The sequence below is a fragment of the Prunus persica genome, chromosome G4 (assembly GCF_000346465.2).
Source record: "Prunus persica cultivar Lovell chromosome G4, Prunus_persica_NCBIv2, whole genome shotgun sequence".
Classification (NCBI taxonomy): Eukaryota; Viridiplantae; Streptophyta; class Magnoliopsida; order Rosales; family Rosaceae; genus Prunus; species Prunus persica.
Window position 1 is genome coordinate 16517774 of NC_034012.1, and position 17528 is coordinate 16535301.

Here is a 17528-nt window from a genome sequence, read left to right on the forward strand (position 1 = left end):
ACTTTAACCCATATAATTTGCTACACATTAGGCGTGCATAATATCAATATTGACATGTCAAAGGATTGTCCTTTCGGGACTTCAATCCACATCATTTGCTACGCAACAGGCGTGCATCATATTGATCACTGCTATACCCATATTCTGTTCTTATGGGACTTTAATCTGTGCAGTGTATTATCAATGTATCCAACTTGCAATCTGTAAAATTTGCGTTAATAATTCATGGATACATACAAGCCATTCTTTTGGAACGGACTTATCTCCCCATTTGGTTACCTTTCAAGATAAAATATCAAATAGGTATATAAGCATAAAATAACACAAGTATTGCTTACATCCTTAGGTGGGAGAAACTTTTCTCAAGTATCATTCAAGCTCGTATCGGCCCAGTAAATATAAAGTATCGCTTGATGATCTTGTTATATCCTGCAAGAGCAAAAATCACAATTCTTTTCTCTGTCAAAAACAAATAACTCTCAGAGTTAGGATCACTGCAAGGATTCTTTCTTCGGATGTTCATTCTAAAGAAATAAAATCCCTTATGAACAGAGAGTTATAAAAAGAGAAAAAATGCAAAAAGATTGTGATATTGATTGCAAGGTAAGGTAAGAAATCAAGGAAGGAAGCTGGTGGGAGCAGACAACAAGATCGGCAATCAAGGAAGGAAGCTGGTGGGAGCAAACGACAAGCTCTCATTGCTTCTAGTTTAGAAGAACTTCCGGAGATTAGAGCATAAGGTTGCCTTCACAGTTCCCTGATATAGTGGAAACATGATCAGGGATAGTCTTGCTTCCTGAATGGATGATCAGAGATAGTCTTGCTTCTCGGGCATATTGAGTGCTTACTGATAAGAAAAACAAATAAATATCGCATCACTAGGTATGGAGTAAACTGGATGTCTTCTGCAAAGAAAATTTCGTTAGTAACACATTTATACACAAATACAATGAATAGGTAGAACCGGTGAATTTCAAATTAACCATAGGAAAATTGCGAGATTCTCAGGATGCTGTTGAAAAAGTGCGAGATTCTCGGGATGCTTTTGAAAAAGTAGCTCCGTGAAATCCGTAAAGCAAGATCGACTTTGAAAATAATGCTTGAAAATGCCGAAAGTGCCGACAGGCATTATTAGAGGCCACGTGAAGTTTTGGACTCTAGGAAAGAAAAAGATAATATGGGGATTCGAGAAGATATTGGGGTCCTGAAAAACAGTAGCCATATTTCCTCCTATAGATATGGCCTTTGTAAAACTTGATTGGAGCAACTGCGTTTCAACTCAAATTTCTTCATTTTCTGAAATTTTAGTTTTCCTAAGACTTTCTTCGAAACCTTCTCAAAAATGGCTTCCTCTTCTTCCTGCCCAAATTATTTCAATTTAAATGATGCTCCAACAGCAAACAGTGACGCCAAAGTTCGGCGTCCATCCTTTGTATCCCAAAATCGTCATCTCACAGTTAATGATTCTGTGATGGTGAATGATGCTACTGCTGTCATAGTAGCTAGGAATTTCATTACTCCAATGGATGAAATGCTGTTAACAGGGAGGTCTGAGGAAGAGGCTATTGATGACTCAATGGCTTTTAGCATTCAGAGTGCTGCTTCTGTTTCTAACATGGCTGATCGTTTGCGTGTTAGAGCAAACGAGGTTGAGAAGCTGACAACTGAAAATTCATCTCTCCAAAGAATGCTTCATGAGTCTCAACAGGAGGTTGAGAAATTAAATGAGATGCCAGAAGTTCCTCAAAATATGGACAATTATGTAAGGACTTGAAGTCCCGGAATATGTACAGAAAATTGTAAAAATGTTCATACCATGAGAATATGTGGCTTTGGCCTGAAGTTCAAAATTTAAGAGTATTGAGAACCTGAAGTTCCAACAATTAAATGGACAACCCTTGAGGTATTATTGCAAATTGTGGTACACCACATATTTCTTTGGCATAAGAAGATGATGAATTTAATAAAGTTCGATTCTGTTATAATCGACACCTCAAGGAAGAAATATATTTTGTGAATTCCGGTTGTTAAGAATACACCGCGAAATGGATAATATCAATATAAACCTCAAATAATGAATTGAGGCTCCCCACATATTTTATTATACCTGGGCCGGAAGCCCATGGATCCAAATATATGAGAGATCCTGAACTTGAAGTTGTGGATATATAGTAGTTAATGCTCTTCACTACTATATTGCGATATTATCGTGGCTTTTACTCAATTCATATTTCATGTCCATTTTGAAAAGGGCAAATAAATTCTGAGTTTTGTGCCCAGGCCAAAAGTTCCGGGCTACCATGCAATTTGGGAGAGACAATGTGGTTATTTGAACCTATAAGGCACAAGGTTCCAAACCGTCATTTTGAAAAGACGTAAAAACCACAGGTGCAAGTTTAAGAATGTGCGCAATTATTATTACAAAAACATACAACAGATAGATTTTTTTCACCTGCAATGAAGGTGCAGGCCCTGTAAAATCTATAAAATTACATTATGTTCTGGAAGCCTCTGAAGGAAGAGGACGGCGCCTCTTAAGCTTAGCCATGAGCTTCTCGTGGTCTCCCAAAATTCTTTCATTGGAGACCTGCAGCATGTCTAGCCTTCTCAGTGTATCAACTTTTCGTGCTGATAACGTGTTATAAAATAACCTGGGATATGTGCGATAATTCAGAGCTGCACGTAAAGTAGATGAGACACAGCATTTAACGAGGTTCGGCTATGCCTACGTCCTCGGAGAGCAGCAGCAGTAACTTTTCCACTATGTAAAATAATAGGGCTACAAGTTTAGTGTTTACAATATATGTGGCTCACTGAATTTTCTCTCTAGGAGAATTTCTCTCTGCTCTCTCTTTCCTCTTTCTTCCTTCTCTTCCTTTCTCTTTTTTCTTCTCTTCTTCTTTCCGTTTCTCTTCTTATTTATAGGCTGAAATAATCACTATTCATCACTGTTCACCCGTGACAGACAAACTCTATCAAAGCCGCCAAATGAACAGTAATGAACAGTAATGAATAGTTAGTGGGCTCCACATGTTTATTCTTTTATTCTTTTACAACATCTTTTCAATCGTTAGCTTTGTTTCTAGTTCTCAATAGAGTGAAAAAGTGGAAAACAACAAACAAAAAGTGAAACATGGACAAAGAAATAATTCCACTAATCACTTTATTTGCTACAGATTCCCACAACGTCGAATCACTATATCACATACCAAAATATTCGCTTAAAAAAAAGTCAAAAAGGAAAAATTCATAACCTAATTTCCACAAAAGATTAATAAAAGATGAAAATATATAAAGAAGAGAGAAGAAGTTTTAAAAAAAAAAGTCAAAAAGGAAAAATTCATTACCTAATTTGTACAAAAAATTAATAAAAGATGAAATATATAAAGAAGAGAGAAGAAGCATATTGGAGAGAGTTTCAAAAACAAAGAGAGAGTGAGAGATGGATACTCGGAGAAGAGTGAAGAGAATAATAATTTGTCTGATTTTTCTAGTAGAACGCATGTTCTTTTTCCCTAGGCGTATAATTAAGTGTGTATTATCTAAACCAAGGTGTGTGGATTGTATTAGTTAGTCAGGTAAGAAAAGTATTAAAAGCCCAATCCGTATAAAATAGTAAGTTAATTAAATAATACAAGATGATACCAAACATCTTATATGGACTATTTACTTATATCCATAGTCTAACATACCTTAAGGATAGGCAAAAGTGTACTATATAGACTGATGTGGCATGTTGCCTATTCAGCTGCCTATTGAAAAAAAAAAAGATCACTTCAATGGAACTAAGCAATGCATATTATATTATTTATTTTTATCTTTTACATTTACCTCATTTCACCAACCACAAAAAACAAAAGAAACTTATATTTTATAAATAATAAAAATATGTGGATCCAGTATAGACTTTGAAGTAGACAATATTTTGCCTACCCATTGGAGATGCTCTTTAGCTTGTCTTTTTTTTTTTTTTTTTTTTTTTTGGTTTACAAGAGAATGTTCTGTTCTGTTCTTCTTCTTTTGTTGTTTTGTTTTTGTTTTTTTTCTAAATAATAGACAAACGTGAGCTACTTTTCTAGACCTGCATAGAGGACAATGCACACACTGAATATTAGGAAAGGTAAAAATATAACATATAAGAGCAACTCCACCTATTTGCCTTTAGCTATGGCAAGGGGGGAGATAGGGCAGCCACTATTCACGTGAATAGTGGTTGTCCTTGCAAATAGTATTTTGTGTTTCCACCCATTGCCATGGCTAAGGGCAATTACTATTCATTTTTTTTGTTTTTTCACAACTTTTTTTTACTTAAATCATTAATTTGGATAATATTTTCAGATAAGATTTTTGGGTTCCTACGTGTCAATACTATTCATATCGGATAAGATTTTATTTTATTAGTTGTATTGGTTGGTATTTATAGAAAAAAAAAAAAAGGTATGAGGATTTGGTGTTAAAAGTGAAGAGTATTGGTTGGTATTTATAGACACGGGCGGACCCATAATTTTTTTAGCGGAGGTGCAATATTGGCTAAGTATGAAAAATGGTTTTTCGGAATAATCATTTTCTCAAGATAATTTTTGGCGGCTTTTATTCCTTACACATTAAATAAGAAAACTTGATTTTATGGGATTTTAATATGAAGTATATATTGACTTAATGAGCCATCATTTTTAGCCTAAATCGTATTTTGCACTAAAACCGATTTTTCATATTTTGATTTGGTGGGAATTTGATTTTTTAGTATTTTTATTTGAATCCAAATGGGGGGTACTTCCTTATTTACATTGTAAACTTAAGTAAATGGAGTAATATAAAAATAAATAAAAGTAAAAGGACAAAGAGATTTACTTAAATGTTGAAAATGGAAATAAGGTATAGAGAAAATAAAACAATTTCAGTAATTTTTTTGGTATTTTTTAACAAGTTTTTACGATTTTTTTTCATTTTTTTATTGCAGAAAAAGTGAGGCTGACGTCAGCGTGACACCAGCGCTGACTTCACAGCCCGTGGGTTTCACCTCGGACTGAATTGGCCTTCAGGTTGGCCCGAGTTAGTAGAACCCACTCTCCCCCCGGGCTTGGACTGACCGCTGGAACGAAATTTTTTTTTTTTTTTCCTCCCAGCCTTGGGCTCAGCTGCCGGATGAAAAGGCTCTAAGCAAGCCTCATATAATTCAATAGGATAGATAGACTTTATTTTTTTTAATATCTCTCCCCTTGAAATTGCAGAAACGTCCAAGTTGCTCCCATCATGGGTTTTCCTTGAAACAGTAGAGATATCATTTTCATTTGCAGCTGAAATTACAGAAGCTCTTTTTTTTGGGGGCGAGGCTAGAAAGAAACCAACCAAACCAACCAACCACATAGACAGACATGGCTGAATCTTCTTCCACTATTGCTAAGCCCAAGATAGAGTTAGGATCCAAAACTGTCCAAGAGCTGCTCCTGCTCGCCAAAGGGGAACAACAAGTGCCTGAGAAATATATCCATAAAGTTGGAGCCCCAGATGCTTCTTCTGTCCAGTTGAAGGATATTCCAGTAATTGATCTTGACCTACTCCTCACACCTTCCTCAACCACTCAACAACTTGAGAATTTTCGAACAGCTCTTACCACATGGGGTTGCTTTCAGGTCTGAATTCAAATACCCAATTTAATTGTGTTTACTTGAGAAAACTTGGTACATGAATTAGCAAACTTTTGAATAATCCACCTGAATTCATATGTAAAACATGTTTGAGGCTGCTGCTTTGACTCTGTGTTCCAGGTAATAAACCATGGCATGACACCTGAATTCCTAGACGAGGTCCGCGAAATGATAAAACAATTTTTCGCACTTCCATTGGAAGAGAAGCAGAAATACTTGAGAGAAGTCAACGATATTCAAGGATATGGGAACGATAAGGTTATTTCTCAACAACAAACACTTGATTGGACTGACCGGCTATACCTTTCTGTGTATCCACAAGAGGCTCGAAAGCTCAAATTGTGGCCTCAAAATCCCCAATCTTTGAGGTAACTTGTGTTATCTTGCTATAAATGTATCTTCTTCCTTCACACTGAACTGAAGTAACCAGCTTATCATGATCTCTCAGTCATAGTTCTAACATGGATATATATTATTATTATTATTATTGTTATTATTATTATTAGGGTTATCTACCCATGAACTTGGCCCCCAATTGCAATTGGGTCTGTGAATTTTTTTTTTTTTTTGAGACAATCACATCAGTTAACTTGGTAAATAATTCAATTGGGTCATACGGATGAGAGAGTTGGATGACCTAATTGCCTCAAAAAAAAGTTTGAGGACCCAATTGCAACTGGGGCCAAATTCAGAAACGTCTACAGTAGATAATCCTTATTACTATTATTATTATTGCAGGGGAACCTTAGAACAATATTCGAGGAAGTTACAAGTGGTAACAAAAACTGTCCTTGTGGCCATGGCGAGGTCATTGAATTTGGATGATAATTGCTTTTGGGAGCAGTATGGAGAAAAAGGGAAAATGGATGTGAGGTTTAACTTATATCCTCCCTGTTCAAGGCCTGATGTTGTCCTAGGTCTCAAAGCACATGCAGATGGAACAATAATCACCCTTCTCTTGCAAGACAAACAAGTCGAAGGCCTTCAGTTTCTTAAAGATGATCAGTGGTTTAGAGCTCCCATTGTTCCTGAGGCGCTTCTCATTAATGTCGGTGATCTGGCAGAGGTAAATCAAGTGTTCTCTCTCAACCTGTTCAATTATTGGTTTTAAGTAACTTTTAAAGCAAGGCCTGAAGAAGAGTAGTAAAGCTTAATTGAAATTTGGTGAGTAATTGAAATTGTACCCTTTTGGCCAACGGGCTCTAGCGGAGTGGAAAAGGACATTGGACTTGCAAACTAGTGGTTTCAGGTTCGAACCTCATGACAGCTTTATAGTGTGTCTGATATAAAGCCCCTCCCCAATATCACTTGTATAAAAAATAAAAATAAAAATGTTCCCTTTTGTATGTCATTGTTGTTAGGACTAAAACCAACTCATCAAATATGCCTTTTAATGATTTGAATGAGACCCTTTGAGCGAATTTTAACAATCTAATGCAGTTGGTTTGGCTTACAGAAGCTTGATTGTTGGTTTCCTTGTGATACACAGATATTGAGCAATGGAATATTCAAGAGCCCTGTACACAGGGTATTGACAAATCCAGACAAGGAGAGGATTTCTTTGGCTGCTTTCTGCTTGCCTGAATTAGATAAAGAGACTGAACCCTTTGAAAGCCTGGTCAATGAGTCAACGCCAAAATTGTACAAGAAGGTGAAAAATTATGATCGCATATTTTTCGACTACTACCAGCAGGGGAGGAGACCAATTGAAGCATCAAAAATTTAAACTTACCATTTATTTCTCTCTCTTAACCTTGTATATATATATATATATATATATATTTATGGGGTGGATCTTAGCACTCCATTTGTTACGTTTTCTTTCTGTTTGAGGTAATTAACTTTTGACTGTCAAATCTACCATTTTTTTTTATTTTTTTTATTTTTTTAATAAATGCTTATTTATTAGAGACTGATAATCTGTTTCCAAGTGATTGGCACATCTTTGGTTCTGTTTCTTCTTCTGAGCCAGTAGAGATGGATAGTGATCAAATCTGGCTGCAGACAGTGAATGGTTTTGAAATCAAGAAAATAACTTATTTTAACAGCCCCTATAACATTATGTCTTTTAAGTCAATTTTTTTTCAGTTAATGTAATGTGGGAGAGGATATTCGAAATCTCTTTTAACATTATAAATAAATAAATGCAAACTACTACACGAAAATTTGAGAGTGATGCATATGCGTCTCTTGCACCTTTTGAGTGATGCAAATGTGCATCTTTTTGCACCTTCAATCAGATGATTCGATGTCTCAATCTTTCTGACTTGCTCCTACAGAACAAAGGTGAAGTGTTTGTTTCTGAACGGAGGAAGTGGAAAGCATTTTTCGACAGACTGGTTTTCGAGGCTTCTTGGGGCACCACACTATCTTTACAAAACCCCACCTCACCATCTAGATTGCTCATCATCCCAACCCGGATTTGAGTGGCTGCCTCGTCGGTGCATGCGACTGACTGTCACTTGCTTCAGACTCAACACGACGTCTCTTAGTTTTACCATTTTCTTCAACTTTTCCTTCCCTATAGATTGACAAGACATTAAATTTCTCAGCATCTTGAGCATACACTAGACAGATCCCACACTGTTTCACTTTCAAGTCAGAAGCGTAAACTGGAGTGCCAAAGATAATCCCTCAGGAAGAAGTCAAAAGAGGCCTTAGTGGAGACATTGTAAAGAGGCCTCAATGATCTCACCCTTAATGAACATTCGGCTGTATGTTGTTAACTACAGTGTTTTACTTTTGGTTGTCACTAACAACTATTCTGCTCTTTTTATAGTTTGTTGGCGGACTGGGTCTTTCATGGCAGCTGTGTCTTTTGGCATTCTGGTTCTTCTCTATTTCTACTCTCACTACTTCTTTGCTGGTGGAGCTGCCCATATTGGTGCAATGTTTACAGCATTCTTGACTCTTTAATTACTATTAGGGAATGACTATTCCTTTTCCATTTTGGTCTACTCAACTGTCAAGAACATGATCTGCTTCCTCCCCTACTTGTTCTACTCCCTTCAGATCTGCTTGATTTACACAAACGAATTGCGCTTGCTTGCTTTTCTTTAGCCCTTGAGCTGAGCATTTCCTGGCCATCGCTTGATTCCTGTTGACCTGGCCGACAATGCCCCCAGGGATTTGGTAGCAGATTTTATGGTGCTTGGCAGAAGTGATGGCGTTGATCTTACCAATCCATGGTATGCCAAGGATGTCATTGTAAGGAGAGACTTCATCGATGATCATGAACATCTGAATATTGATTATTGATGGGGAGTAGACATCGAGCTCTACCTTACCCACAGTGATCATGGTTGCTTTGTTGAAGCCGGTCAGTGACCTGGCTGATTTGTTGATCTTGACCTCCATACCCATATGTGAGACCATTAAAAGTTATAGGATATTGGCTGCGATGCCCTCATCTACATGAATTCGTTTGATCATGGCTTGCCCGATTTGGATGCTTATGATGAGGGCGTCATTGTGTGGCAGAACAAGCTCAATCAAATCTTTCTTCTGGAAGCCGATCACGAGATTGTATTCAATTGCTGTGTAGTTGGTTAAGACTTGGGAGATAACAGTGGCTTGTTTAATCTCCCTATTCTTTTCCTTGCTGGTTAGCTCAGATTCCTTAGAGTTAGCTAAGATCGTGTTAATCCTTATGACCTTGTGTGGAGGCTCTTTAGCGGCATCGTGATCTTCGATATGCTAGATGGCCTTCTTTACCAGGAATTCCGTGCAGTGGCCTTCTCTTACAAGTTTTTCAAGGTGCAACTTCCAAGATAGGTAGTTGGTTGTGTCATGCCCATGTATTCCATGGAAGGCGTAGTACTTGTTGGTACTCCTCTTGTCAGGGTTTCCCTTCAAAGGTTGTGGTCTCCTAAGCCAGGGCTTGTCTTTCACTTGGGCCAAGATTTGATGTATCAGGATAGTGAACTTCGTATAGCCGTTATTTGCTGGTGCGTACCTTGGGATGATGCCTTACGCTTTCCTCCGTAGTTCCTACTGCTTGACTTATCACCTCTCTGACTTGCCTCATTGGGTGATTGGTCAGCTTGCTTAGCAGAGTTCTTTGCTGCGATTCGATTGTTGTCCTAGAGCGTGTAGCGTTCAGCGGTCGCAAGGCCTCTACCAGAATCGGGCTAGGAGATATAGTCAATTCGCGATATAGGTCTATGCTCAGCTGGTAGACCCTTCTTAAAGGCAAAGGATGCGATTCGGTCATCGCATCCCACAATGTTGGCTTTCTCTTCCTTGAACTTGTTGATGTAATCTTGGAGGGACTCGTCACGCTTCTCGCACAAGTTGAATAGATGGTCGGCTTGTTTCTTGATCGGTCGGTAGAAAGTGTTCTCCTTGGTGAAGACGAAACCCAACTCCTTGAAGCTGCTGATCGACCTAGATGACAGGGTATGGAACAAATTTTACGTCATGCTATCGACCTGCATGGTACCTCTCGAACTACATGCTTACAGATCGACCCGGATGAAAGTGTACTCCTTGTCCTTCTCTTTTCCTGCTTGCTCTTGCTCGACTTGCATGGTACCTCTCAAACTGCATGCGGGTGCGTTTGTCCATCATTTTCTCTTCACCTTGCTATCCAAGGCCAAGGTCTTGGACCAAGTCAATCTAGTTGAGGAGCTGTCCAACCAAGTTGTTTTGGTTGTTCACTCTTTGAGTTAACCAAGATTGAGGTTTGCTTTACTTTGTGGATCAGGAGGAGAGAAATGTTTGGAGCCCAAATGCACACTGCCTAGGGTTTTGGTAGAGGTGTAGACAAGAGCATACATCGAGCGCTGCGGCAAAAGGGGGAAAAAACTAAAAGAAGTAATAAGTTTTTATATCCCTATGGAAGCATGTAAAATTAGATTTCACGAGTATACCTCCTGAGTGGTTTAAAGAAAATATTTATCCAGAAAAAGCACGACATAATATAATTATTTCTCGTGATGAACTGCTTAGTCTGTTAGAGGTTGTAAATGCAAATATTCCTACCAAGCAAGATATTAAAAAAAAAATACAAAGGAGCAACATTAGCTGAGGAGCAATTGTTTAATGATGATCATCTAAACCTCCTTTATCACTCCAATTTTATCAAGATTTAGTCTGAGACTACATCCAGGAGACAGATGAGACATACGGATTCAAAATAAGCAAGATAGGAGCACAAGTTTTTTATGAACGCTACAATCAGATTGAAGCAGAAGATAGCGATACTGCATATTGCAATAGTCTGACATAAGAGAAGCTACATAAAATAGGAAACCTGATGGAAGTATAATGAAGTCATAACAGCAAATACATGTAGCATTAAGTCCACTTGAAAAGATTATCCTAGCAAAAATCCATATATATAAAAAGCAAGAACAAGTTATCCAGTTTTTGGCTCCATATATGGCAAGCAAGAAGCAGAACTCCCTTGGCATTATCTGAAAAGCAAAAATGGACTCTTAGGCAATCTAAATAAGGGCATTATTGTCAAAATGCTAAAACTTTTGTCATTCTCTATGAATACTTCCCTCATTTGTTCTGAATCAAAAGTTCTCCAATGTGTTGGGTTTAACCTTCTTCTCATCCTGTTAGCTATGTTTTAGTACAAGTAAATCACCATAAGGCACTTTAGCTTGTTCTTTTTTACCTCTTTAGGCCATCTCCAATGGAGAGGGCCAAATGTCAAATTTTGGCAATATAGCATGGATGGAGACCCCAGCGCATGTATATGGCCGAGCAAAATATCAATCCAGTCAATATCTTGGGTGGAATAGTGAAGCCCACTCACACAACTCACTTTCCCCCATGTGCAAAGTCAGTTTTGTGGACACATTGTGTCAGCCACACCCACACCTAGGGGCTCATGGATGGCAATATTGTCGTTGAAATCAAATGACCACAATTCAAACTTACTTTTTTTTTCTTTTTTCAAATTGTTCTCAACGGCTATATGATAAAAGGCCATGATTAATTCTTAATCATTTCAATCGAAATAAAGTAGATCCAATGTTCAAATATCAAATCTAACGGTAAACAAAATTAATTAAATATTATAAATAAGATGTAACCCCAAAACTTATCTCAAATTCTATAAAAACCCATCCATTTATTAAATAACCCACCCAAATCATTTTTTTCATTTCTCACTTTGATATGGTGTAGGGTAAAGGAAGATTTCATTTAGAAAATAATGGCAAAAAGACAACCATTCAGAAAATAATGGCAACAAGACACAAGGGGATGTGAACCATGTCAGATAATAATTCAAGGGAGAGATGAGGAGATAGATGAAATGTAGAGAATTCAAGAAAGGAAGAGTTGAGGAGATAGAGAAGATGGGCACAAAGTTAAAAATAATTGAAAGAAGACGAGCACCAAGTCAGAAAATAAAGTAATGTAGGATAATGCAAATTTTAATTGAAATAAAATTAAGTTTGTCGAATTTAATTTAATTTTTTAATTAGGTTAAAATGTTTAGAAAATTAAGTCATGAAGTTATAAGCAAAAATTAGCTCAAGAAAATTAACCACAAAAAAAAGAAGATAAACTACTTTAAAATAATTGAATAAGGCTACAAACTTAAAATTTGAGTCTGGAGGGTTGAGGGAAAAAACTGTTTGAGTCTGTGCAATACATAAATAGTTGTATTTTGAAGGGTGGAAATTTGAGTTTAGCCCCTTTGGCATTGGAGATAGCCTTACAAGAATCCAATCTTATGTTCTTTTCTCTTCATTTGTTATTTTGTCTTTTGTTTTTTTCAATACTTAGACCCCAGTAAATAATAATGAAACTTGAGCTACTTTTCTATACCTGCATAATTATAGCGGAGGTCCTTACATTGAATATTAGGTAAGGAAAAAATATATACCATAAGCAAGCTTCCTATATTTCAATAGAATAGATAGAGGGTTTTCCTCCTTTTTGAGGTTTTTTATGACAAAATTTTAATGAGGTCAGGCTTGTATTGGCTATTTGTGCCTTTATTGTTCAGGTTAATGAAATTTTCTCTTGATTTAAAAAAAAAAAAGAAAGATAGATAGAAACTATTTATTTTTCTTAATATCTCACCTTCAAATTGCAGAAACGTCCAAGGGTGATATTTTCTTAATATCTTTCCTTGCGGTTGAGCACCCAACAGAAGAGAGATCATTTTCATTTGCAGCTGAAATTACAGAAGCTCTTTTTTTTGGGGGTGAGGCTAGAAAGAAACCAACCAACCAAACCAACCAACCACATAGACAGACATGGCTGAATCTTCTTCCACTATTGCTAAGCCCAAGATAGAGTTAGGATCCAAAACTGTCCAAGAGCTGCTCCTGCTCGCCAAAGGGGAACAACAAGTGCCTGAGAAATATATCCATAAAGTTGGAGCCCCAGATGCTTCTTCTGTCCAGTTGAAGGATATTCCAGTAATTGATCTTGGCCTCCTCCTCACACCTTCCTTAATCACTGAACAACAACTTGACAATTTTCGATCAGCTCTTACCACATGGGGTTGCTTTCAGGTCAGAATTCAAATACCCAATTTAATTGTGTTTGCTTGAGAAAACTTGGTACAAGTTGTAATGAATTAGAAAACTTTTGAATCATTTGTTGGCGAGTCCTTATTTAGTTAGGATTTTTGTTCCTTATTTATTTAGGATTTTGGTGACTTACTGTTTATTTATGGTGTATTCAATTTAGATTTTAAAAGAGTTTAAAGAAGTTTAAAAGTTCAGGTGTATTCAATCACGATTTTATAGAAATCTATACAATTCTTGATGTATTCAATTAAGACTTTTTAAACTCCATTCAAATTGGATGTATTCAATCACGACTTTAAAAGACTTCCTAAAACTTTGGGTGTATTAAAAACTCATTGATTTTAAAGGAAATACAAAAGGTGGTGGATTTCGTTTGGTTTAGACTAATTTTAGGCCATGAAAAATCTTTGCTTCCCCCTCCCCCTCCCCCAAAAGAGATTTTGATTGATATATTATTTTTATTCTGAAGATATGATTTCACCACTTCTACTACCACCATCTTATCATGGCCATTACCACCGCCTCCGCCACCCACTGTTGCCCTCACTACCACCCCCACCGTTACCACCATCACCGCCAACACCATCACCATCATCATCACTGCCACCACCACCACCGTCACCACCGTCACCACCACCACCCTTAGCCCCACCTCCACTACCACCCTCACTATTAGCCCTACTATCACCCCCACCACCAAAGCCATTGCTAGCATCATCAGCGTCACCACCACCGTCGCTTTCACCATCGCCACCACCACTACCACCCCCACCTCCTCCACCACTACCTTCTCCACCATCACCCACAAACCATCATTGCCATCGCTATCACCGTCATCACCCCTAAATCCTTTGTTTTTTGATTACTATAAACTCCATTAAAATCAATAATAAAACTCTAACAAAATCAATTTAAATCTATACATGAATTCAGTCAAAATCTATGTGGAGTTTGTAGAATTCAGTCAAACTCAATTAAATTCAATTAAACTCCATCAACTTTATAACTTTTTTAATATCATTTAAAATCTAAATTGAATACACCCTCCTTAGTCCTATTATAAATGGAATTTATTTCCTATTTTATTTAGGGTTGTACTTCCTTATAAATACCTCCATATTGGAGATGAACAAATATGAAAATATATGAGCATAACTGAATATATGCTCTACTTTGTTTGACATGATATCATAGCTTAGGTTCTCTTGTGACTTGTGCTTGCGTTCTCTTGCAATTTAAGTGCTCTCCGGGGATTGAAAATGATATGTTTATCTTCCCATGAAGATATTGTCTATTTCTTGACTCCGACAACCTCTTCTCTTCAAGGGGAGAGAGAAAGTGAAGAGAACTTGTGTCTTCGTGAATTAGCTAAAGTTGATATGGAAGAATTGTTGTCATTGTTGTTGTCGTTGTCGCTGATGCCGCTGTTGATGTTGTCTTTGCTTGCTTCACTTTTCGTTGCTGTGGTCAGTAATATTGTTGTGGCCGTGCCCTTTGCCTTGCCTTGCCTTTACTTTGCCTTTGCCTTTGTCATGCCTTACCCTATTTTTAGGGTTTGGTTTTGCCTCACCTTGTGTCGTGATCACAAGGCTTCTGTGTTCTGCCGTGTTCATAGGGTTTCTCTGTTTTTTGCCGTGTTCACAAGGTTTCTGTGTTCTTTGCCCTACATTTGCTGGGTTCACAGGGTTTCTGTGTTCTTTGCCTTACTTTTGCTATGTTCACAGAGTTTTTGTTTCTTTGCCTTGCCTTTGCCATGTTTACAAGGTTTTTGTACTCTGCCGTGTTCTCAGGGTTTCTATATTCTGCCATGTTCTTGTTCGATTGGTCAATGTAGGGTATGGTGTTCTATGACTTGCTTGTCAAGTTGGGCATGCGAAATATCTTTGGCCCAACTTGAGGGGCAGTGTTAGCGAGTCCTTATTTGGTTAGGATTTTAGTTCCTTATTTATTTAGGATTTTGGTTACTTACCGTTTATTTAATCCTATTCTAAATGGAATTTATTTTCTATTGTAATTTAGATTTATTTCCTATTTTATTTAGGGTTGCACTTCCTTATAAATACCTTCATATTGGAGATGAACAAATATGAAAATATATGAGCATAATTGAATATATACCCTACTTTGTTTGACATCATCCACCTAGGGAGATTCTTCCATAAGTATTTAAGTTAAGGATTGGTCTCATATTTCTAATCTCAGTCGTTGGATTACATTCATTAGATGTGTTGGTAGATAATAAGTAACATACATACAATCCAACAGTCGAAATTAGAAATATGTAACCAATCCTTAACATAAAATACTTATTGAAGAATTTTCCCATCCACCTATATATGTAAAACATGTTTGATGCTGCTGCCTTAAATATGTGTTCCAGGTAATAAATCATGGCATGACACCTGAATTTCTAGACAAGGTCCGCGAAATGACAAAACAATTTTTTGCACTTCCAGTGGAAGAGAAGCAGAAATACTTGAGACAAGTCAACGATATTCAAGGATATGGGAACGACACGGTTTTTTCTGAACAACAAACACTTGATTGGTCTGACCGGCTATACCTTTCTGTATATCCAGAAGAGCACCGAAAGCTCAAATTTTGGCCTCAAAATCCCAAATCTTTTAGGTAACTTGTGTTTGCCATACATCTTCTTCCTTCACACTGAAACAATAACCATATCTGATCTCTCAGAGTTCAACATATATTATTACTGCAGTGAAACTTTAGACCAATATACGATGAAGTTACAAGTGGTAACAAAAACTGTCCTCGAGGCCATGGCAAGGTCATTGAATTTGGATGTTAATTGCTTTCGGGACCTGTATGGAGAACATGGGAAAATGGATGTGAGGTTTAACTTTTATCCTCCTTGTTCAAGGCCTGATGTTGTCCTAGGTGTCAAACCACATGCAGACGCAACTTTAATCACCCATGTCTTGCAAGACAAACAAGTCGAAGGTCTTCAGTTTCTTAAAGACGATCAGTGGTTTAGAGCTCCCATTATTCCTGAGGCGCTTCTCATTAATGTCGGCGATCAGGCAGAGGTAAATAAAATGTTATCTCTCAACCTGTTCAATTATTGGTTTTAATTAACTTTTAAAGCAATGCCTAATTGAAATTTGATGAGTAATTGAAAGCTTAGAAATGTACCTTTTTGGCTGACGGGGTCTAACCCAGTGGAAAAGGGTTTTGACTTGCAGACCAATGATCTCAAGTTCAAACCCCATAACAACTTTGTAGTGTGTGTGAGAAAACCCCTCTTCCCAATATCGCTGGCATAAAAATGTACCCTTTCGTATGTCATTGTTGTTATGTCTAAAACAATTCGTCAAATATGCCTTTTAATTTTTTGAATGAGACCCCTTGAGCGAATTTTAACAATCTAATACAGTTGGTTTGGCTTACAGAAGCTTGATTGTTGGTTTCCTTGTGATACACAGATATTGAGCAATGGAATATTGAAGAGCCCTGTACACAGGGTAGTCATAAATCCAGACACGGAGAGGATCTCTTTGGCTGCCTTCTGCATGCCTGAATCAGATAAAGAGATTGAACCCTTTGAAAGCCTGGTCAATGAGTCAACGCCAAGATTGTACAACAAGGTGAAAAATTATGATAGCATATATTTCGAATACTACCAGCAAGGAAGGAGACCAATTGAAGCATCAAAAATTTAAACTCACTTTGGAATGTATTAATTTGGGGGTAAAACACAATTTGGTCATTGTGTGTGTTAGGCTAAAAAACACATTAAATACTTATTAAATTTCTTAGTGAAACTAGGTTGAACTTTCCTCTCAGAATCATGAAAGCAGTTCCAGAAAACTGAACCGAAAGTACTCGATAATTAGTAGAGTTTTGATCAACTTGAAGGCTGTTAATTTGACTATTAAGTTTGGATGTAGAGACTGATAATCTACTTCCAAGTGCTTGGCACATCTGTGGTTCTGTTTCTTCTTCTGAGCAAGTAGTGATAGATAGTGATCAAATCTGGCTCCAATGAACGGTTTTGAAATCAAGAAAATAACTTATTTTAACAGCCCCTATAACATTTTGTTTTTTTAAGTCAGATGATTCGTAGAAGTAGAGACTGATAATCTGCTTCGTAGTGATGGGATGTTGTTTTAAGCAATGGCGGAACCAAGAATTTTTCTTGGGGTAGGCTAAATATTTTTTTTCAATATGAAAAAAATGTAAATTTACTATATTATCCTCATTTAATTAATAATTTCAATTCTTTTTCCAAAAATTATAGAAATCCAAACTGTTGACAAACCAAATATTCCAAAAATATTTTGCAACAAAGGAGCATGAACCCTCAACTCTCCATGCAAGAATCATTTTCACTTTCCACTAGAGCCAACAATCTTCTTAT

At 37.1% G+C, this 17528-nt stretch overlaps 2 protein-coding genes across 2 annotated transcripts; both read left to right on the forward strand.

Annotated features, from left to right (window-relative positions):
• On the forward strand, nucleotides 5208-7567 carry LOC18778664 (codeine O-demethylase). Its single transcript, XM_007212863.2, has 4 exons — nucleotides 5208-5633; nucleotides 5769-6016; nucleotides 6387-6714; nucleotides 7138-7567. The coding sequence occupies exons 1-4, from the start codon at nucleotides 5376-5378 to the stop codon at nucleotides 7372-7374; spliced, it is 1071 nt and encodes a 356-aa protein (XP_007212925.1). The 5' UTR covers nucleotides 5208-5375; the 3' UTR covers nucleotides 7375-7567.
• On the forward strand, nucleotides 12727-17088 carry LOC18779675 (codeine O-demethylase). The gene is made up of 4 exons (XM_007214368.2): nucleotides 12727-13132; nucleotides 15531-15778; nucleotides 15870-16197; nucleotides 16594-17088. The coding sequence occupies exons 1-4, from the start codon at nucleotides 12872-12874 to the stop codon at nucleotides 16828-16830; spliced, it is 1074 nt and encodes a 357-aa protein (XP_007214430.1). The 5' UTR covers nucleotides 12727-12871; the 3' UTR covers nucleotides 16831-17088.

Coding starts and splice junctions, on each gene's coding strand:
- LOC18779675 (XM_007214368.2), top strand. CDS start 12,872: ATGGCTGAATCTTCTTCCACTATTGCTAAGCCCAAGATAGAGTTAGGA. Junction 13,133..15,530: donor CCACATGGGGTTGCTTTCAG/GTCAGAATTCAA, acceptor TATGTGTTCCAG/GTAATAAATCATGGCATGAC. Junction 16,198..16,593: donor ATGTCGGCGATCAGGCAGAG/GTAAATAAAATG, acceptor TGTGATACACAG/ATATTGAGCAATGGAATATT.
- LOC18778664 (XM_007212863.2), top strand. CDS start 5,376: ATGGCTGAATCTTCTTCCACTATTGCTAAGCCCAAGATAGAGTTAGGA. Junction 6,017..6,386: donor CAAAATCCCCAATCTTTGAG/GTAACTTGTGTT, acceptor TTATTATTGCAG/GGGAACCTTAGAACAATATT. Junction 6,715..7,137: donor ATGTCGGTGATCTGGCAGAG/GTAAATCAAGTG, acceptor TGTGATACACAG/ATATTGAGCAATGGAATATT.